Source organism: Falco naumanni, chromosome 5 (assembly GCF_017639655.2).
Source record: "Falco naumanni isolate bFalNau1 chromosome 5, bFalNau1.pat, whole genome shotgun sequence".
NCBI lineage: Eukaryota > Metazoa > Chordata > Aves > Falconiformes > Falconidae > Falco > Falco naumanni.
In genome coordinates, this window is record NC_054058.1 from 85931948 (window position 1) to 85954338 (window position 22391).

At 40.0% G+C, this 22391-nt stretch overlaps 1 protein-coding gene and 1 long non-coding RNA gene across 6 annotated transcripts; one reads left to right on the plus strand and one right to left on the minus strand.

The window, feature by feature from the left end:
• The first annotated feature begins 334 nt into the window (after positions 1-334).
• On the plus strand, positions 335-22249 carry HDAC10 (histone deacetylase 10). 5 transcript variants are annotated; one of them, XM_040596160.1, is made up of 21 exons: positions 335-522; positions 1171-1237; positions 1897-2031; positions 7283-7379; positions 8058-8155; positions 8234-8338; positions 8549-8617; positions 9280-9406; positions 9895-9960; positions 10348-10407; positions 10777-10866; positions 12154-12260; positions 13871-13938; positions 14427-14697; positions 15318-15408; positions 17024-17109; positions 17605-17658; positions 18282-18366; positions 18801-18986; positions 20786-20945; positions 21662-22249. In XM_040596160.1, exons 2-21 carry the CDS (start codon positions 1173-1175, stop codon positions 21685-21687), a joined length of 2046 nt encoding a protein of 681 aa, XP_040452094.1. In that variant the 5' UTR covers positions 335-522; positions 1171-1172; the 3' UTR covers positions 21688-22249. The 5 variants fall into 5 exon arrangements, with proteins under 5 accessions (XP_040452094.1, XP_040452093.1, XP_040452092.1 ...); XM_040596159.1 differs by lacking the exon at positions 335-522 and adding an exon at positions 529-752 and having other exon boundaries at positions 1137-1237; XM_040596158.1 differs by lacking the exon at positions 335-522 and adding an exon at positions 529-752.
• Positions 22071-22351, minus strand: LOC121089170. The gene is made up of 2 exons (XR_005828146.1): positions 22244-22351; positions 22071-22151 (listed from the first exon to the last, which is right to left on the minus strand). It is a non-coding gene; the product is annotated as an uncharacterized LOC121089170 (long non-coding RNA).
• Positions 22352-22391: the final 40 nt, after the last annotated feature.

Below are 22391 nucleotides of genomic sequence, written 5' to 3' on the forward strand. Positions count from 1 at the left end.
TAAGGAAGCCTGTCACTGCTTCAGTTCTAGTTTTTATTTTATTTCCCTTTCTTTTAGTAGATACCGTACAGGCCGGGGTCGGGTGGGTTTTGTTTCTTGGTGGTGGTGGGGTTTTTTTCTGTTGGATTTGTTACATAGCGAAAACTGACCACCACCTGTGGCTGAGCTGCCCTGGGCATGGAAACACAGCTCGGGCCGCCAGGCCCGGGGCCGCGAGCGCGGCCGCTCCCGGGGCGCGCTGCCGGGTCAGGCCGCACCCCCGCCAGCCGCGCGGGGGCGAGCGCTCACCGGGGCCGCCGGGGGCGGGGGCCCCGCTCGGCGCGCACAGAGCCGCCGCCGCGGCCGGGCTGAGGCGGTCCCGGCGGCTGGGCCGGAGCTGGGGCCCGCCCTCGCCGCGGGCGGGAGCCGGAACCGGAGCCTGGGCGGCGCTGTGTGAGGGCGCCGGGGCTGCCAGCTTCCCCGGCCGGCGGGAGGCGAGGGCGCGGCGCGTTACCGCGCCCTGAGGGCGGCGCCGGGCCCTCGGTGAGGCCGTGAGGCGGGCTGGCGGCCAGCTGCGCGCGTCCATCCCCTTTCTTCGCTCTGGCTTCGTTCTCTTAGCTGGCTCTCTTGGGTTTTTCAAAGGCCGGTAAAGTTTAAAACACAAGGGATCCCTGTAACTGCTCTGTCCGTCGTGCGTATAATCTTATTTTTCGTACTTTGTGGCTTTATGGCTTTTCACAAGTAGCTGATCCCTCTCACGTCGGCCATGACAGGTACGTGCCAGTGTGTTCTGGTGGGGTAAGGAGGCCTGTGCTCAGGCCTCAGCAGTCTTTGTAAGGCCCTGAGCATGGGCTAGAGGGGCGCGGAGAGGCGGTGCAGCCCCTTCACCTGCACCAGAAATACCTGCACCCAGGTTTTGAAACTTCAGGCAATTGTGAATCCCTCTGGCGTGGGCCCGGTTTGAAGATCCGTGCCGTTGGCTTCACACTGCTGCCCTGCCCCTCGGGAGTGCTGAATGATCTGTGATTTCATGCCGTAAGCACAAAGCCTAAAGTGCAAAACCGCCATGCAAGCAGATACGCTGTGTACATGTGTAGTCACTCGCTAATGCAATACTAAGTTTATTTTAAGAGACGTTTACCTCTTGCCTGAAATAGGTGTCTTGGGATCTTTGTTTTGTTCTGTCTGTAGCAATGGCTTCGGGAACAGCGCTGATTTATGATGAGGAAATGACCACTCACAAACTGCTTTGGAGCGAGTAAGTCACTGCCATCATTTTTATGAATAGATTATTTTTAGGATTTCTGAGAGAAGTAAATGTAATTTTAGTAAATGTAATGGGAAATACCTAGCAGTATATACCTTGTCATTTTCCTAGTAAATAGGAAGTCATTCCTTTTGGAGAAAATTTTCTATGTTATTCCCAGTTTGTATCCAGATGTTGTAATGATAATCTGAAGCTGGATTTGAGAACCTATAGGCCTCCACTGTGGGTAGGCCTTAACAAGACCAATACTTTTGCAGTGCTCAGAGCAACAGTCCACTATTGTCTTCTCTCCCAAACTCACTTTTCTGTTCACCTTGGCTGTAGTCTACAGCTTTTCATTTCAGCATTTCTGTGTCTGTAATTAAGCATGGCTACTTTCAGTGGTGAGAGAGGAAACAAAAAGTGATGCTATTGTGTTTCTTTTTTATTTAAGAATGGTATATATTTTTCTGCTTACATATTTTAGAACAAATTTTTGGTTCCATTACAAAACAAAAAGTATTTAAAAGATTTTCTGTTTCTTTTACTCTCATAAGTACTCTGTGAGGGTAGTGAATCTTATGATAGGAAGTTAAAAGCTGGGCATTATGAAGTCTATGTTACCTGTGCTGATATGGTGTTACAGTAATATGATTATTGCTTAATTTTAGTCCTATTTGTGATATTGAAGTGCCAGAAAGACTGTCATCCTCCTATGAGCAGCTTAAATGTTACCATCTTGTGGAAAGATGCGTCCAGGTGCCTGCCAGAGAAGGAAGCGAAGAGGAGATCCTGTTGGTTCACAGGTCTGAAACTTACTTCCATCACCTTTCAGATTAAGTCAATGAAATAACAGATCTTATACCCCCAAGTCATATTTTCCTCCATTTGAAAAGGTCTGCTCCAAAACTCAATGGCTTCCAGTAATTTCAATGGAAAATGTGTCACACTTAAAAGTTATATGAATAATGTTGAGTATGGTGTAGGTGCTGAAGTATGAATCTGCTGTTCCGCTAAATCCCCATTCTCACTCTTTGGGTTCTTAAGCAATGAATGCTGATTTACACATAGGATTAGAAGTAAACCTCCAAGCATCTTTGAGATAATGAACCAAACAGAAAAACTTTGCAGCTAGTTCTGGGGAGGGGGGAGTTCAAAGGAACAGCAGCCTGCCCATTCTGAAGTTGTGGCAACGGAATCTGCTCTGGCATTTGTCACCTCGGTGTGATGATTTTGCAGCAAACTGCAGATGGTTCTGGATGTTGCTTGTGCACTCATTTGCCTTTGTCAGGGAGTGGCAAGGGCAGCCTTCTCTGGAAGGCAAGGGTAGTCGGGAGAGCTTGATGGCAAAGCAGTGACTTCATGGGCAAGGGCTCAATCCCACAATACCCAAGTGAGGTGAGCAGCACGGGTCCAGCGATTGCAATTGGATTCAGCCATGAGTTTAGACTGCCTGACAAGGCCATAGTGACATGGTAGGTCTGAGGTTGCATCTCTTCCTTGAAGTACTGAGGTGTCATGGGCCCAGGTGATAAAAATGATTCACCCATAAGTTGCCAGTCCAGATCCACCTGAGCCACTTCAGTCTTAGCAGCCTGATCCACCTGTTGTTTTGATGTTCTTCAGTGGCCCGACTGTTGGGTATGTGAGCATCTGTGTGATGTGCCTTCACAACCAGGTTCTCCACCTGAGCAGCGATACCTTGCCATGATACAGCAGCCCAGATGGGTTTACTTCTGCACTGCTAGTTGCTCTGCTTCCATTGCTGCAAGCACCTGCACAGGACATTTACGACCGTCCGTGGGTCAGTATGAAGTATTGGCCATTTTTCTTGTTCATCATGTCTAAAGCCAGCTGGATGGCTTTCACCTCTGCTGAGTCAATTCAACTTCTCCATCACAGTTTCTGTGACTTGTCATAGGGGACTCCATAGAGCTGCCTTCCACCTCTGATGCTTTCCTACAATATGGCAGGACTTACCGGTAAACAAGGCATGTTGCTTCTCACTTTTCAGTAATTTGTTGTATAGTGGGGCTTCTTCGGCACATGCCACCTCCTCCTCTGGTGACATCCTGAAATCTTTGCCTTCTAGCCAATCCATGATCACTCCCAAGATCCCCGGATGACTGGGACTTCCTGTTCAAGCTTGTTGTGTGATCAGTGCGACCCACTTACTCCATGTTGCATGATGTGTAGAGGAGACTCTCCCTTTGAACGTCCAGCCCAGCACCAGAAACCAGGGTGCGGTGAAGGGCTGTTTCTCAGTACCAGTCACTTCTGAAGCAGCTCAAACCCCTTCATAAGCTGCCAGAATCTCTTTTTTTAGTCAGAGTACAGCGGGCCTCAGGTCCTCTGTATTCCTGACTCTAAAATCCTAGGGGCTGACCTGGAGTCTCCCCTGGTGCTTTCTGCCAGAGGCTCCAGGCAGGGCCATTCTCCCTGGCTGCAGTGTATAGCACATCTTTTACATCTTCTTGTGCCCAGACTGGCCCAAGGGCTACTGCATGAGCTACCTCCTGCTTGATTTGTTCAAAGGTTTGTCATTACTCAGGGCCCCATTGGAAATCATCCTTCTTCTGGGTCACTTGGTAGACAGAGCTTACGATCAGATTGTAAGTCGGAATGTGCATTCTCCAAAACCTTACAACACCTAAAAAAGCTTGTGTTTCCTTTTTAGTAGCTGATGGAGACATAGCTGTTACTTAGTTGATCACATCTGCTGGGATCTGACCATGTGTATCTTTCCATTGTATTCCTAAAAACTGGATTTCTTGTGCAGGTCGTTTGACCTTACTTTGTTTACAGAAAAAACAGCTTTCAGAAGGATTTGGACTATTTTCTTCCCTTTCTCAAAAACACCTTCTGCTTATGCTGATACCATCAATGTATTGCAGGTGTTTCGGAGCCTCACCCTGTTCAGCACAGCCTGGATCAGTCCATGGCAGACGGTAGGGCTGTGTTTCCGCCCCTGGGGCAGTTGATTCCAGATGTACTGGATGCCCCTCCAAGTGAAAGCAAACTGTAGCCTGCACTCTGCTGCCAAAGGGATTGAGAAAAATGCATTACTGATCTCAGTTGTGGTGTACCACTTGGCTGCCTTTGACTCCAGTTCGTATTAAAGTTCTAGCGTGTCCGGTACAGCAGTACTCAGCAGAGGCATGGCTTCATTCAGGCCATGGTAATCTACTGTTAGTCTCCATTCTCTGTTAGACTTTCACACTGGCCGTGTGGGGCTGTTAAAGTGTGAGCGGATCCTGCTGATCGCTCCTCGGCTCTCCAGTTGATGAGGCAGCTTGTGGATGGTTATGAGGGAGTCTCGGTTGGTGTGGTAACCAGTGCACCCTTGTGGTAGCAATCAGAGCCTGTTGTTCTTCAACCTTCAGCCACCCCACAACTGAATTGTCCGTCCTCTTGAGAGACCGGGCGAGGTAGACAGCTGCTTAATTTCTTCTGTCTCCAAGGCAGCAATGCTGAAAGCACACCGGTACCCTTTTGGGTCCTTGAAATCCTTGAAATACCCTCTCCTGAGATCGTCTCTGCCAAGGATCTGGGCCAGTCACAATGGAGTGCTTTTGCCACTCGTTCCCAGTCAGGCTTATTCAGCCTCCGATACAGGTAGCTGCTGGGATCCCCCTGTCACTCCAGAAATACAAATGGGTTCTGCCTATGTGTAGTTTGACGGCATTAGGGTACGCTGCGTGTCGATGTCTGCTAGGGCCTTATACTCCTGTGGGTCTGACGTGCCAGGCCATCACATCCACACAGCCCAGTAAACCAAGTTGTCCCTCTCCTCCACCTGGCTGGAGGCAGGGCCCCTCTAGTACTGGTCATAGAAGTCTCCGCTCACTTTGTTACCTAAAGATCGGTTGAAGAAACTTTCTAAGACTTGTTTTGCAGTTTAGAAAGCACATTAGGAGGAGATAGCCCCGTGCGCTGTAATAAAGAATGCCTGCTTTCTAAACTTCAAAACAAGTCTTAGAAAGTTTCTGTGACCAATCTTTCAGTAACAACTTTTTGTAAAAACAGATTAGAATTCCTTTCCACAGGATCAAAAGTAAGATCAGCTCTTCCATGCTGTCTGAAGAACAGCCTGCTGGAGACTGGAGCAGCAGTTTTCCTGGAAGAACCCCCATTTGTGATTGTTTTCCCTTGCAACTTGTGTCACTTGGGTCAAGACAGACTTCTCCATCCTACTGCCTCTTGTCTTCTCCATGGTCCCACAGGCAAAACCACAGGGTACCCCATGGTGCGTACCCTCTATATTCTCTCTCTCCAGCAAAAGAATGCTTACTGTTAATAGCTGAGAAACTGGTCTGTAGAGGTGGGGAGTAGGACCTATGCTGTTCTGCTTGCTGGTACTCGTGGGACAGTTTTTTCCCACTTTTTGGACAGTTTTTTTCCACAGCTGAGATGCTAGTCTGTAGGGAGGAAGAAAGATTTTCTTCACATTGCCAGAGCTGCCAAGCCACTTCATCCACTGTCAGTGCCTCTTTGTCTCTCTGAGTCATTACGGGCAATGAGTTGGTATACGACAATGATTCCCTTTTGTTCTGCCTCTTCCTCCTGTTCGTGTGATGGCCCTGCTTTGTCATCCTTTACTAAACAAGCTGACTTTCGTGTCCATTTCTTCTTGTGCATAGGGGCAACTGATACCAACACGGCTTGGTTTTCTGGTTCAGCTGCGGTGCCTGTCACAGGCGTTGGAGCAGCCGCAGTGCCTGTCACCAGTGTTGGAGTAGCCTTTTCCCCTGGAGGGTACTGAATAATCTTGAGCAGGGCATGGGCCAGGCCCCAGTGTGTCACAGTGATTACAGCATACTTTTTCCAACTATTTTACTGGTTTTTCCAGATTCTGCACTTGTTCAGGGGTGAAGTTCCAAAACACTGGAGGTATCCACTGTCCTAGCTACTTGTCCATATTATCTTCACACACCTTACCAGTTTCAACGTTCCGAGGATATTAAAAATTTTCAGAATTCTCCAATGCCTCTTTGATTAGCCTGGCAAGGAAGGGGAAGGTGTGGGAAGATGTCTCCTCCATAGGTTGGCTCTCCTGAGAAAAGTTAAAAGGTGTAATTATTGATAGCTTCTAACAGATGGCTCTCAGAGTACAGAGGGTGATGGCAATGCTGAGTACACAGGCCAGATTAGTCTCATGACCAGCAATTTTATCGTAGCATAAGCCAGTGTTAAAGTACAACAAGTGTTGTTACAAAGTACAAAAAAATATAACCTTAACCCAGCCCCCACAGGGGATAAACAGCACAACAGGGAACACATACAGCAATTAAGGTGTCATATACCACAACTCTGAGAACAAGTGTACCAACTCTGAGAGCAAAGAAATCAACATTGTGCCCAGTGACTATTAAATTAATATAATGAATACTTATAAAACATTTGTTCTAACACATTCTAGTCAGATTTGTTGTTATCTCAACTTGCTGGGTTCCACAAAAGGACTGTCATGGTGTAACACCAACCATCCACTAAGTACCATGTAGCTGCTCATTTATCCTGGTGGGATAGGGAGGAGAATCAGAAAAAATGTAAAACGCATGGGCTGAGATAAGAACAATTTAATAATTGACATAAAATATCATAGAATAATAATAATTGTAGTGAAAAGGGTGACAACAAAAAAAAAATACAAGTAAAACCCAAGAAAGACAAGTGGTGCACAGTACAGTTGTTGACCACCCACTGACCGATGCCCAGCCAGTCCCTGAGCTACCAACTCCCCCCCAGTTTATATACCAAGCATGACGTTCTATGGTATGGAATATCCCTTTAGCTAGTTTGGCTCAGCTGTCCTGTCTCTGCTTTCTCCCAGCTGCTTGTGGACCTCCTCATTGGCAGAGCATGGGAAACTGAAAAGTGTGTGACTTAAAGTAAGCACTGCTTAGCAACAACTAAAATATCAGTGTGTTACCAACACTATTGTGATACTAAATCCAAAAACGCAGCACTGTATCAGCTACTAGGAAGAAAATTAGCTCTATCCCAGCCAAAACCAAGATGTATTAAATGTTGTGTTAATCTCTTTCTCCTCTGCAGTTCAGAACACTTGGAAGTGGCGAAAAGCACCCAGACAATGAATGAAGAGGAACTGAAAAGAGTCTCTGGAAATTATGATGCTTTTTTCTTTCATCCGGTGTGTGAGTTAAGCTGCTTCCTCTACTGGGTTTTAGAAATATTTGTGTTACTGCATCTGAGTGGCACTTTTCTAAGTAGGCAAAAATTGGCAATACATCTGCTATTTTAAGTAAATTTGCATTTACTTATGATACTATTATCTGGTTCAAGTTTAGTATAATGCTGTCATTTAAATTGGTTAAGTGTCCTGTCATCTATTCTGTAACTGTATCATGCAGTTACAAGTATAGTGCACTACTCAAATTTATCTCTATTTTTGTCGTTTAATGTATAATAGACCGTTAGTGACTGCAAATCACATTTTGGTAACAGTTGCTCTTACATGTCACAGCATAATGGAGGTGAAGTCTTCTGTGTTTTGTTTCTGAAAGGTTTATTCCTTATTTTCAAAGATGCCATGTTACTCCATTAGTCAGTTCAGTATGTCCATCTCATGTTTCTTAACTGCTCCAGGGAGAACATCCGTATAAAGGATATGATGATAACAGGTAAACCTAGTAGAAAGCATATTGGAGTCTGTGTTGTAAAATTCAGCTTTCAACTACCTGCATACAATCTCAGTTGAGTAGAATTATGTCAAGGCAATTTACTGTTGGAGTGCAAAAGCATGTTCATGTGTGACCAGTTTAAAACAAGCTGATGAGTGATTGATGACAGCTGAGTTTCTCTTTTTCAGAACACTTACTGCTGTGCCAGACTAGCAGTAGGAGCAACTTTGCAGCTGGTGGATGCTGTGATGTTGGGAAAAGTGTGCAACGGAATGGCATTAGTAAGGTAAGAAAATATGTAAGAAAGTTTTCACTTCTTACCAAAATTTATTTTGTTGTGAGTAACTACATAAAACTGTCTTAGGCCTCCAGGTCACCACAGCCAGAAAAATGCAGCTAATGGGTTCTGTTTGTTCAACAATGTTGCTATTGCAGCAGAATATGCAAAACTGAAATACAGTCTGCAGAGGTGAGTGCATGGTTGACTTTAGAGAAACTTTTCACACCCAGGTATGGCATTTAGGTAACAGTTTGACATTGTACTGGTTTAGATTAATGTCTAAACCTTTCTGGGTGTTCTGTATCTTTTGGGTCAGAAAAACATTATTTATTTGTACCTCCTTTAGATCAAGATGCTGTGGTTCTTCTGCTGAATGTTTTCTTTTACTGACCTGTACAGAATCCTGATTGTTGACTGGGATGTGCACCATGGGCAAGGAACTCAATATATATTTGAAGAGGATCCAAGGTTTGAAGGATTGTATTTTTTTTTTATTTTAATGTTAGCTGGTTAAAGATTGCTTGCCTCTGCAGAAGATAAGGTTTCTTAAATTTCTAAAACTAGAATCTTACAAAACACTCTCCTTGCTATTTTAGTCACTCTGTTGTTTTTTGCTTGCTATAAAATAGAGGGCAAAAATCTAACAAAAAAAAGAAACATGTAAATCTGTTCTACTCTGAAGAATAACAAATAAGCAGTATGGTTACCTCGGTTTGCCAGTACTAAGATCTCTTCATGGCTGTATTCAGGTAATGCATCTATTCTCTGTATTCACAAATCTCTCAGTTAAAGTATTTGAGTAGTATTTGGATAAAATACATGAGTTTTATATTGTTTTTGGAAAAGCCACAGAAGTATGTTCTAGAAACAAGTCTGCTGTTCCGAAAATGCCCTGTCTTTGATCTGAACAGAGTGCGTACATACAAGTAATTTTTAGTAGGTTAATTTTTAGGTTAATTTTGGCATAGGACCTATTGTACCAAGTTTCACAGTCCAAGTCCATTAAGAGAACTAAGGAGAAAGAACAATTCTATTTTCTTGCTTTCAGTCAGTACAGTCACCCAGTGCAGGATGTAAAGTCAGTTCCAGAATCTTTTCGTCAAGTTAATTTTGTTCTTTGTATCTTTCAGTGTTCTGTATTTTTCCTGGCATCGCTATGAACATCAGGAATTCTGGCCTTCACTCAAAGAATCTGATTATGATGCTGTGGGACTGGGAAGAGGAAAAGGTTTTAATGTAAATTTGCCTTGGAATAAGGTAAGTGTTGTTTACAGTACAACAAAGCAAGTGCAGTAGCTTTGTATGTCATGCTTTATGTAATACTTTCTGAGAAGTGCACTGCTTCACTTGATTGGCAGGTGTCTTAGCACAGTGCACATCCTTTCTGTCAGTGGAATGTCAGCCGAAAAATATGGCTCAGAATGTGATAATGGTTAAAAAAAGAAGAGGGAGAGAAAAACATACACATACTCTTTTTTTCTTTAATGTCTTGCCCAGCCATCAAATCAGAACCTGTTTCAGGAGATGATTACATCCATCCTTGTTCAGCAGGGAACTGAAGCTCATTCTTAAGACTAAAAATGGTGGATATTTATGCACTTTACTTAGAGTGTACTTGAAGTTTGAGCTCCTAAGGTTCCCTTATCTTTAACTTTTGCTACTATTATTCCCTAAAGTCTTGAAGAACTGTAGAAAATTTGTAATTCCGATAGTAAAATATGATTTATATTTCTTGTATTTTGCAGGTTGGGATGGAAAATTCAGATTATCTTGCTGCATTTTTCCATGTGTTGCTTCCAATGGCTTTTGAGGTAATTTTTTACTGCTGTGCTATTTGAATAGCAAAACCAGACACTGCTTCCTAAGTACTTAAGCAGGTACCATTGAATATTTTGTAGAAATGCAGCAGTTGCCAGTAGCATAGTTAACACATTATTTTTGCTGATATGACTGATGTCCTGATCAATTGAGTAGTATTTATGGAGTGTTAGCTTGTAAATAATAAATATAATGATCTGCAACTTCTCCAGCAGGAATGAAAACAGTGTGAAAGGGTAATCTTAGTTTTTATTCAAGAAGAGTCTTTATTTGTGTTGATAGTCTAGCTGAAATAACAGCTGAACATTGTGTAGTTGAAAACCAGTACAAAATAGAAAATAGGACACGAATGTGTTACAACTCTCTCTGTTTTATAACAGTTTGATCCTGAACTGGTTATTGTCTCTTCTGGATATGATTCTGGAATTGGAGACCCTGAAGTAAGTAACTTGCGGCCTTTGTGTTGTCAGTCATGAATCTGTTCACAAAATATTCCTACCTCTTGAATGTCCTGTGATTGCTAGGTGAAATTCACTTTGACCAAGGTAAAAATACATGTCTAGTGTTTAAGCTGACCTCAACTCATTAAATACTATGAGACATGTAAAGACAGATTATCTCGTAATGACTGTGTTGTTTTTTGTAGCTGCCTTTAAAGCAGTTAGTTCAGCATTTTGTTAGATATGAGAGGCAAGGGTTCCAGTATTCCAACTCAGACTTGTGTATTTCAGATTGTGTGTGGATTTTTGTACCAATGTTTTTGATTGTGTTTCATCTCTTAAAATTATACTTTTTTTTTTTTTATTTAGGGTCAGATGAATGCCACTCCTGAAGTTTTTGCCCACCTTACTCATTTCCTGATGCAGTTGGCTAATGGAAGGCTGTGTGTCATCCTAGAGGTAAAGACTTTTGAAATGTACTCCCAGGGGCAGGGTCTTTGTATAGAGCCATGTAGGGCAAACTAGAAGGTAGGAAGTGAAGCTTCTTAACAAAATAATTTATTCTTTATATCTTTATTTTGAGAATCAGGAGCGCAAAAATGGGTAAGATTTGACAGTGCTTTTATACATGAAAAGAAATGTGTGTCTTAAAAACTGAGGGTTTTGACTTAAAATTTTGCAACAGAGAAGCATCTTTTGTCTATGGAGGATATGTTCAAAAAAACATCCTCCATAGGTATTTTCAGTTCTTGTGGACAGTGACTAGTCTGCTGCTCTGGACGGTCCCAAACTCATGAAAACTTATTTAGTGAGTGAGCTGCATTACCAGTGTTTTCACAAGTGTGTCTTACTCCAGGAGAGTTTAAAGAACCTTTAACCTAAATACACTCTTGCTTAGTAACAGAGCCCTTACAAAATTGCCTTGTTTTTGATTAAAAGCATCTATGCAAGCTCTTCTTTTGAGCTATTTTTTCTGTTTTTAAACAATTTAAAATGTTTCCTCCTTTTGAAATCTAGTTTTCAATTACCTATTTCTGCTGCACGTTAGAAAAACAGTGGCTTTTCAGATAAATGTGTGTGGAAATACTACTGCCAACAAGGTATCAGAGAGTGAACTGTTTATTAATTTATTTACTTGACCTCTGTTTTGTGTAACCCTTCTTCCGTCGTCCTCTATAATATTATAGAATTTTTTGTCTACTAGCTGAAGTGCAAATAAGCATCCCCTCCTAATACAGACAATGTGGCTGCTCCACAGGTGGTAAGCAGGAAGCCATCTACCATCTGCAATCTAGCAGTCTTAAAGCTGTCTTCAGTTCTCCAAATTCTGCTAAACCATTAGTGCAACCATATCTTAAAAGTGTCAGCCTGTGGGAGATCTCCTTTGTACATGCATTTTAGAAGACAGTGATAGTATTTGCCTTCTAAGAAATCTTCACAAGAACTGTTGAAGATGGCGTGTTATGGATGGGAACGGAGAAGGTGTATATTTCCAAAGTTTTCATGGCAAAGTCATGACTAATAGCCAATAAAATGAGTTGAATCATGGGATGCCAGTGAAGTTCAGCAAGTAGCCTCTAACTTGTGCTTTCATATTGAAAATCATTGACTTAGATGTACATCATACCATCTTCTGTTTCTATAAATTCAGATATATTTCAAAAGTTTAATTTATTTTCCATGATGATATACAGATAGATGTTACAAGTACTTGTTCCTTAGGTGAAACAAAATATTTTTTTCTAGGGTGGGTACCACTTAAAATCATTGTCTGAATCAGTCTGCATGACTGTAAAAACTTTGCTTGGAGATCCTGTACCTCAAATAACTGGAGAAATGGCACCTTGCTTGAGGTAAGCATATGAAGAATTTTAGAACAACCCATGTATTTATCAAAGAGGCTGAAGACATGCATGCTTTGAACATTTTGCTGAAGCAAGGTTTTAATATGATGTTTTGTAATATATTATTTTCTGCTTTGGATAACTTGCTTTCCAAAAAAGTTATCCACGGTAGAGTTTTGTATACTTTTGTTTCTGAAATTATTTCAAGTTGTGAGAACTTAATAGCTTATAATTTTATGCTGTTTATCCTTGGGCCTTTTTATCCTGTAGAGATCCATCTCACTCAAGGCTGAGACAATGATACTGTAATCAAGGCAATGCCAGTTAATAACAGCCAGTATCTGAGGAAGTATGTAATTGCAAGGATCAGTTATTCAGACTCCAGAGTAACTTCAGCTGCTGTAGTACAGCAATAGCTGGAGCTAACCTTCCTCTCATCAGTGAGAGCTAAGGCTGTGCAGAGCTGTCTTGATGACTCCTTGTGTTTCTGGAATTTGGATAATCAAGGCCAGGGGTGCTGAAGCACTCGACTGTGTGGACCTGTACCAAGATAATTAAACTTCCAAGTCTAGCTTCTTTTTGGAGACAGTAAGATTGTGTGTGCACAGTGGTGAATCTGACCTAGCAAAGCATTCTGGAACTTGGGCTTGAATCAGCTCCGCATCTAAACAGCATCTTTCTCTCTACCTATCTGTACCATCTCTTCCACATCTCTGTTCCTTCCTCAGTCTCTCTCCCACCTCAGTAGTTGTTCTGTAGTTTTTTCAGCAGTAATGCTCCTCATGCATTTTGGTGGCAGCACCTACCAGTTGGCTATGTTATTTAAAACTCAGAGCTCAGATCAGTCAGGCAGTGTCGATGTATGCAGGCTATGGGCAGAGTTGGATTTGGTAGGCTCTGATGGAGCAAAGCTGGTTATTTTGCTTGCTACACATCCTGTAGCCCCTATATCACCTCTTTTTCTTCTCTACAAAATGTAGTATCTCAGGTTGCTATCATCCCAGGTAATGGAGGGCTGATTACATATTTATCCATTATATCAGTCCAGCTCCTGAACACCTTACAAATAATCTCCAAGTACACAGAATTTCTTCTGATTTTAACATGTATGTTTCTATGATATCTGATGTAATAGGACCATTTGCCTGTAGTGCTGCAAATACCAGTGATAATGAAAAAGAGATTTCATCACAAAGAATAGCAGGCAATGTGATTTACTTGGTTCCTGAACAGATAGCCTTGCTTTTGTGTGAATCTAATTATATCTACATTGAATAGATAAAATTTCAGACAGAGCAAAGACAGAAAGGTAAAATCTTGCCTTTCCTGGAGTTGGGGACATGTATGCTTCCTCCAACAGCAGGGTCAGGATTTCACTCAGTGTGTATAAACGTGTACATACTGCATGTGTTCTTCACTTTTGACTCTTGAATCTAATCTTTCCAAGCAGTCTGCCCGTTGACTCTCATTCTCTTTATCTTTCTGTTCTGTATTCTTGCAAAAGACCAGAACTTGCTCATTTTCAGTTGTGTTTTTTAAGTTTTGTTTTTTTGTTGAGGTAAGTCATGTTTCCTGTATTTTCGTTAATGCTGATATTGTTAATCCTGTTTCTTTTGTAGTGCTGTTGAATCTATTCAAAATGTGAGAGCAGCACATAAACCGTACTGGAAATGGTTGATGTATGAAGGTAATTACTATTCGATTTCTTCAAGCAAATGCAATTGGCAGATGGATTCATGTAGACATTCAAAATTATTAATACCAGTGGATTAAAGTAATTGAACTACCAGTTATTCATCAAGTGACTGATGAAGTGGTGTGAGGCTTCATTGAAGGTTACATCTTCAGCTGGTCTGAACAGAACTTCTGAAGCTGGCCAACATCACACCAAAAAGTAGCACTTTGATACCTTTGGTTTAGGGTGCTGTTTTCAGTGGCAAAACTATGGGCTTAAGTTTTGTTATCATGTATGACCTTTCACTAGATTAAAACAAATGTAGCAGCACTGAAAAGTAACATCTGTGGCAAGAAACATTGTAGCTAGTGCATGGAAATAAATATGCTACTATGAATACAGATGTAATCTGTTTTGTAAATAAATGTAACCAAATATTAACACACTGCTCGGGATAATACATGTGAAACCCTTCTTTTTTTTTTTTTTTTCTTCTACAGACACATCATTTTTACAAAATTTGAGCACGAAATCACATGTACTAAAGAAACCTGATCTAGATCCCTCCACAGAATATGAATCTAAGATAATTAATGTCAATGAAATTGTCAAAGTAGAAAGGTTTTTGGAACTGCACATGAAAAATATTCTGTTTCCAGTGCCTCCCATCAAAACAGCAACAACTGACTCTAAAGGTTCGGCACATTTACTCCCTGTACCTGTTCATTTGGTGAAGGAAATGGACAAATCTGAAATAAAAGCTCTTCTCAGGTTGGTCCTATCTGTTTAATTTTCAACATGAGTATGAGAGGTCTCTGTACAGACTGTCATCTAGCTCTGTCTCTGCCATGGTCATGTTTTTGGCCTTAGTCTAATCAATGATAGCCAGAGTTTCTTCCTTTGAAAAATTAAGACTTTGGTGTTGGTTATCACTTACAGCCTTGAAGTCCTTTAAAGAACTAATCAGAATACTTTTAGAAAAAAACTGTTTCAATGGAGATAGAAGAGTACAAGTGTGTTCATTTAGAAAGAGATTTTGCTAGGAAGGTGCCTTAAAGCTCTGTGTTCACTTTTAGCTGAAAAAAATACCAATCTGGTCTGATTTAAGAAGCTCAACTTTTTGTCTAATTTTGACAGAACTCTATTTCCTGAATATCATCAAACATTTTTGTTTTCTTTCCAGTGCAAAACAGACACACACTTAGAGAGCTCAAGACTGTCAGGCAACAGTGTTTTCATCTTCCTGCTGAGCTAGGTTTTTGAGAATCAATGTGTAGCATCTATCCAATACGTACCCCGTCAACGCTGACTGCAAAGTGCCATATCAGTGTCCTCTTCAGGAGCATTATTGCCTCTAACCTAGTTTTTTCTTCATATAATTTATTTTACAGTGGCTTTTATGCAGACCTTGTGGAAGAGGACAAAAGTTTGCTGTCTCTTGGCAATATGTTGGTCATCCTAGATAAAATACTTAAAAAGGAGGTAATAACAAACTGCTTTGATCTTGGAGGGTGGGGTGAGAGCTGGATTCCTCTGATTTTTGTTTCTACTATATTGTTGTCCAGATATTAGTTACTGTGTAGTTCACAACCCCACTAATCTCAGCTAGAATGTGTTTAGCTATGAGAGTGAGTAAGCAAGATGAGAAAATAACTAGTTGGGGATAGTTGTTAACCCCAAGACATTTTTCTAATGATCTTTGGGCAAGATGTTGTCCAGCTTTTCTGCAGTCATAGCATGTGAGTCAGTAGGAACCTTCTCATCACTCTCAGACATACAGGTGAGCCAGGCATTCACTCTTGCAGTTGAGGGGGGCAGAAGTTGGTATAGCAAGCACCAGTGAGCCGCAGCACGAAATCTGAACAGGAAATATCCAAAATTTTCCTGTCTCAGTGCACGGAATTTTGCCTTCTGTCTAGGAGAGAGTTTACTTCTGCATTACCTTACATTACAAGATGCCATGCTAAGTGCAGCTGTACCCATTTTCCATTTTTGGTGCAACACTTTACTCAGAGTAAATTCTGATTTACGCATGCACGCACACATGCACACCACACACAAACCCCTCCTTTAGTGGAGCTGTTGAAAACGCTGCTGCATACTGTGATTCTGAGCAGAGTAATTCTAGTTTAGCATTTTGATTCTTGCAAGGTCAGGAATGAAAAGAAGGCAGGCTTAGAGGATGCACATTTGTATTTCTCTATAAAAGCCTGGAGAAGGAAAGAGGAAGAACTGCAAACAAGAATATTATATCGTAATAAATCAGTCTCTCTCTTTGAATAAAAATCTCCTTAAAGTACCAGGCCTGCAAGGAAGAGTAACTGCCAGAAGGACCTCTTTCTTGTAAGCCATCTTCCTGCTGTTGGAGGTCACATATGTAGATCTCGGGGACAAATTTCTAACATTATAGACTGCACGTACCTCTGGGAGAGCCTCTAAATAGAACAAAAGAAATAGTAACTGGCAAAAAGGAATTGAACTTTTCATGAGTTGCGGATGCTAAGCTGAGCTTTTTGTGTTGACAAATGCCAAGAGGATTGAGGAGGGGGAGCATGCATTATATTTTTTGCTTAGCTTTCACATACAGTTCAAAGCACTACACAATACAAATGAACACTGAAAGGCTGACTGAATAATACTGTAATTGTGTTTTCCAGAAAGGAATAGCTCGCCTAGGTTAAAGGAAGAGTCAGAATTAGAATTCAGGGATGACTTCCTTTTCATAGGGTGTATTTTTTCTGGTACAATTTGCCTACTGGCACACTGAGCGTATCCAATCTGCAGACTATCTAGAGAAACAGTGAAGATGACCTTCCCCTGCAAAAGCTATTTTTACAGTTGCCTTTCAGCATAGCAACATACTTTTGAAGTAATAGAACAGCTCTTGGCATAATAATCGAATATGGCCTTTCTGTAGAAAATGAATTAGTAACATTTTCTTAACCCTGCTATGACAGATCATTAAGATCCCTTTCATACAGCTGTAGCTTTGTTTGAATGATGCATATAAATAAGTAAAAATACAGTTTTTACAAATAAAAAATGACATGATCTTGTGCAGCTTTAATTGCTTCTGAATGAAAAATATATTTTGCAGGTATGCAATGGAATTGCAGCATCACCCACAGCTGCTGTTTCTGTTGCTGTTGCATTAAGACATTCTGTTCGTTTTGGATTTCAAAGGTGAATTTGTATCTTTGGCTTTTGGGGCCCTTGGACAAAATGTAAAAATAAGATACTAAGTATGTGAAATATGGCAAATTGTCTTTGGAACCTTGATTTAACAAAAAAAAGCACCTACATATGCATAGCATTTTCAATATGTAGTACAGACAAATACTATATATGCCAGCAAAAACCTTTTGCCTTACTGAAGGCAAAACATTTGTAAGGATGAGTGCTGTGCTAGCCTACATTTTCTTTGCCAGATTTCAGTTGGTTTTGGTCTGAGGACATTTTCTTGGTTTTTTCTCCCCAATACCTGGTAGGAGAAAAGGAGTTCCCTCGAGCTGTCATAAATGTGTTTTCTTTATACTTTTAATGGGCCAGATTCAGAAACAATATACATTCTTCTTTATGCATCTAATCTACATGCAAACTCATTTAAACAAATTGCATTAACTGAAAAAAATGACTTGTAGATGTAAGTGTGTATATATTTTTCTTTGTTTTCTGCAGAGTGCTTTGTATATTTGTGGGAGACATGCAAATCATACCGAACACAGAAGATGGGTGAGGTTTCTCTTTACTTCAGGGAGTCAAATCCCAAAGGCTTTATAAGTGTTCATAAGTGTCCATATGCGTGATGAAATCTGCACTAAGGAATCGGTCATGAGCTGTGTTTAATTTGAGACAAAATACAAAATATCCCCAAATACATCTCTAAAGACAAACTGCTATCTCTAAATGTCACTTTATGAGTTTAGTGGTAGGTTTAAAGTATAATAGTGCTATATTAACTGAAATTTAGATTGTTATTGAAAATAGAACATTGAAAATGTAAAGTAATAAAGAAGGCAATTATTAATTATATAGGGTGTACCCCCTATAACTGCAGGGGGCATATACTGCTGATGCTGAGATCCTTATTGAAAGTCATCTTTACTTATCTGTAACTTTTTTTGCCACTTCCCCTTTTTCTTAGAAGTAATTTGGTCGCGGTCTTTAATACTCTTTTTAAAAATACCTTTAAAAGGATTTAAGTTTTAATTGGTGTTTATGTTATGGCACGTAGTAATGCAAATATTTATTTGTTCCTGTGTTATGAATTAGTTCTAAAGAATGATGAAAGAAAAGATCTTTTTATCTCATTGGAAGTTGTTGGTTAGATACTCAGATGTGCTTTTTATTTACAGAAAAATACTCATGATACATATTTGTGAGAAAGAACAGTCTGAAAAGACCAGATCCAAACACTATATTTCTCTAAACTGGAAAGAGGTGAGATTCACTTTCTGGAAACAATGTTAAGAGAAAAAACGTTTTGAACAGAAATAACAGAATGTATTTACAAACTCATAAAATGACACAGAGAATTACACACCTCACTGCAATTGGAACCTTTGAAAGTATTTCCTTTTCTTGCCCTTGCCAGGGTACTACTCCTTCACATATCTTTAAAGTATATTAGAATGCATAGGTCTGAGGAAACCTTCAGTAGCTATTGTAGTTCATCTTCAAGAGGGCAGAGTTACAGTGTGAAGACACTAAGGAAAAGATTAATAAACTGCATGTTTAATATAAAAATTGCTGTGAAAACAGTATCCTGTTTCCTAGGTCAATCAAAAGCTTTTTGAGATTCACCTTAGTGTTTTGTTTTATATCTTGGGATTTGGAGCTTTACATTTGTGCTAAACAGTTTCTCGTTTTTAAAGGATGCTGAAGGAAATGACTTCTTTGCTGCTGTACTTGGATTCATTCTTCCTATAGCATATAGTTATCAGCCTGACTTGACAGTAATCGCTGTTGGACCAAATAGGAGCCTTGGAATCAGTGGGATTTCTCTGCTTTTTGCTTTACTACAAGGATTAGCTGAATCTCGAATTTTTGCTGTGATTGAGGTAAGAAGTGGTGCTAAGCCGTGGTATTTCAAAGTGCCCAGAACAGAACTCACATCAAGCAGTAGCAGCATGCTAGGTATGAACTGCTCCAAGCTGCCCAGTAGAAAATATTGGCTGTATCTATACTGTCTTTGGTACCCAGCCCCGCCCTGCCCAACGTTTGTGAAGCAAATAGCTCAAGCTTCTTTCTGTCCTGAGCAAGACACAGACGCATACTGAGCTGTAGGCAGCCTGCATGATTGAGAAACTGAGGCATGAATGCAAGCCCATGGTTATGTCTAAAGACAGCAGATGTTCTGACAATTTGCTACAACTTCCCTTTCCACCTGGGATTCACAGCTCAGAGTTGTCACCTCAAAAGAGACACTTGTCTGTTAATTGTATGTCCTCTTTCCATCAAATGTGATTGAAAGCAGCGCATTGTTCTGTTTATCAGAAAACACTAAATATCCTCTCCTTCTTTCCCCCGGGCTGTACTTTATCACACATGACTTCAATCATACAGAAGACAAATCAGAATGGCATATATCCTTTAAGTGAACTTAATTGCCATAATACATAACTGGGGACTAATTTGCCCCACCTTTCTGTTTCTGGTAGAGAGCATGGGAAAGGAGATAGAGAATATATGGATCTTTCCCTAGTCTAGTTTTTCCATGCACTACCACGTTAAGGATTTCTAGATTTAGGAAGTCAGAGGCTGTATCCAGACCTGTGTGTGGTAAGTACCAGTGAGCGTTATCTTCCATGAATTGTTTAATCTCTTAAAGAACTCAACTTACACTCTTTGCCTCTGCAGTATCCTGTGGCTGTAACACAATTCTGTGTGTTCTGTGAAACAGTTAACTTCTGTTTGCTTTTGTGCCTTCTAGTTCTTCTTTAATGAGAAACAATGAATAATTGTTCACATACGCTTATTCTAATCTGTTCCCCAGCAAGCATCCAATTAAAGATACACTATTCATTAAGCTGCCAATTAAGTGGATTTCGACATACTTTATTCTGTAGTCTTCTCAAATGTCATTTGCTTTAATTTATAGTGCTGATTCTAAAATTGTCTAAACTAAAATAATTTTTACTTTGATACGCAGTATACATAAAGAGTGTATTTGCACATTACTAATTAGGAGTATGGAATTGAAAGAATTATTGACATTCGGAAGGGTAAACTCAAGGATAAAAAGGAAGCTAGGCATACATCTTCAACAAATTACTGATACATTTATATTGGTACTCTGCAGGTAGCTCCGTAATGGGATTATGTAACGTGAGGATTTTGTATTGCATGTGCTTGGCTTTTTAGAACAACTGAATAAATATTTCTCTCTCTTAAAAAAAATGTTAAAGTCTTCCAAATAAATGTTAATATTCTTCATATACAATTGAGATTTCATAATACAGTTTCTGCAAGCAAATGATATTTAGACTGTTATGAGTCAAAAAAGTCACTTCTTGCTGAAGCAAAATAGATAACTATTTTCTACCAATAAAGTAAATGATTCATGAAGTAAACAAGCTCCATGCTAACATTTTCTACCTTTAACCTAGCATTATTTCTTTTAAATCACAAAAGGAAAACCGAGATTCTTTCTCTATTTGAAAGAAACAAGTTTTAGAGGAGATAAAAATTAACCTTTGTCAGAAAAAGCTTCTCCATTTTGACATATTTTTATTTGAAAATGGAAAGTTGCTCATTCTTGCTACTAATGCTAGCGACTTAATTACTAAAGCTTGTTTTACAATATTTCATGTATTAAGTTTGGTACCCAGGAGCATTTTTTTTCCTTCTTTTTAAATAGGACACAGAGATAACTTTAATGCAAAGTGTAGCCAAAGTGTTAGTGGGTGCTTCTACACCTCACTTTGGAGTTTATGTACCTCCTACCCAAGAAAAAGTAAATAAAATAAAATTATTGAGAGACCAGTTTCAGGAGGAATGGAAAATGCTTCAGTGTTCAGGTAAGTTGTCTATTTTTATCTTTAGATCTTATTAATATATTTCAATTTCTGAAAAGATAATGAAATACAGCTGGATCCTGTAAGTCAGTGGGATATTAAAGTCAGTGGGAACACATTGATCTCATGTCAAAAGGATGAAATTCTGAATGCTTTTAGTTCTACCACTTGAAGCAGAAAGCACTGAATTTCACAGCATAACAACTGTATCTATCCTTGAGAACTTTGAATACTGTTACTCCAGAAGCTTGAACTGAAACTGCCAAAATATTATGTGCTTAAAAAATGGTTAATAAGATGTGCACTGGCTGTGATGGCTAATGTGTTTTCTGAATATAGTGCCAAAACAGGTGACATTTTTATACCTTTAAATTGTCCACAAAGAACTTGGCTTAACTCGATAGTGATTAGTCATGCTTCAAGTACATTCACAAATAGCTGAGGATTGGGTACTGCATTTGTGCACGAATCAGATTAGGCAGGTATGTCTGTTTTCAAGCATGCTTGTCTAGAAACATTTCTGTACTGAGTAACTTCAGTTTTTCAACAGAAAAAGCAATGAATGATAAAGGTGGGCATTTCTCTCTGAAAATGACCTGCTCTCTTTCAGAAGAAATTGCCAAGAGCAGTGGTCTCATTCCAAGAAAAGTGTTCTTATGAGGTTGGGAATTGTGGTATGAGCTTGATTAATAACTTTTTCTTATTGCTTTTCTTTTCAGTGAAGGATGGGATTTCAAGAAATTGAATTCACTTCGGAATCATTTTACATAGCAGAAGCAAAAGACAATGTGTTGCCGTTCATGTTGCCTTTTAAATCATCAGAACAAGATATCATCAATCTCTAAACAGAGTAAGAGCCATTCACAATTGTCTCCTGTTTTTAAAAAACTCAAAATCAGTATTTTCAGCTAGAGAATTGTGCTTCTTGTTCATGCTGGTTTTTGGCTGGATGGGAAATGATAGCCAATCCTTGGAACATTTTGAAATGAAAATTTATTTTAAAAGAAACCAAACCCAATGTCTAACATTTTCACAGACAAAAGCGGAGGAACACGGACATGTTCTGTTGCAGTTCAGAATTTCTTTAAACTTAATATTCCCAGGAAGTATTACTTCAGGTTGGAAACTGGGCAGTGGCCAGATTTTGGCTCCAGAACTCTTCAGGATGGGGGATTTGTTGGTTTCTTCTTCTCTCCCCCAGACTCTGCCCTGAAAAAAATATTTTTTTGACAATTCAGCACTTTCAAGGAAAAAACATTTACTCAGAAGTATCTCGTTCCCTTTTGCCTGCCTTTGTTCACCTGAATTTCCACATTGAATGATACAAATGTTGTATTTTGATATGTATTTTTCTAAGATCTTGATCAAAAATGTATTAAAAAATGAATTAAGAGGAAAAAAATGTGCTCTTGGTAGAGAGTTTGCAAATACCGTCAGAAGGCTACAGTG

Bases quoted from the DNA above. Each gene is read 5' to 3' on its own strand.
- HDAC10 (XM_040596158.1), top strand. The intron at 10,867-12,153 runs GTAAAGACTTTT...ATTTTTTTCTAG, and splicing joins GGCTGTGTGTCATCCTAGAG to GGTGGGTACCACTTAAAATC. The intron at 20,946-21,661 runs GTAAGTTGTCTA...TTTTCTTTTCAG, and splicing joins GAAAATGCTTCAGTGTTCAG to TGAAGGATGGGATTTCAAGA.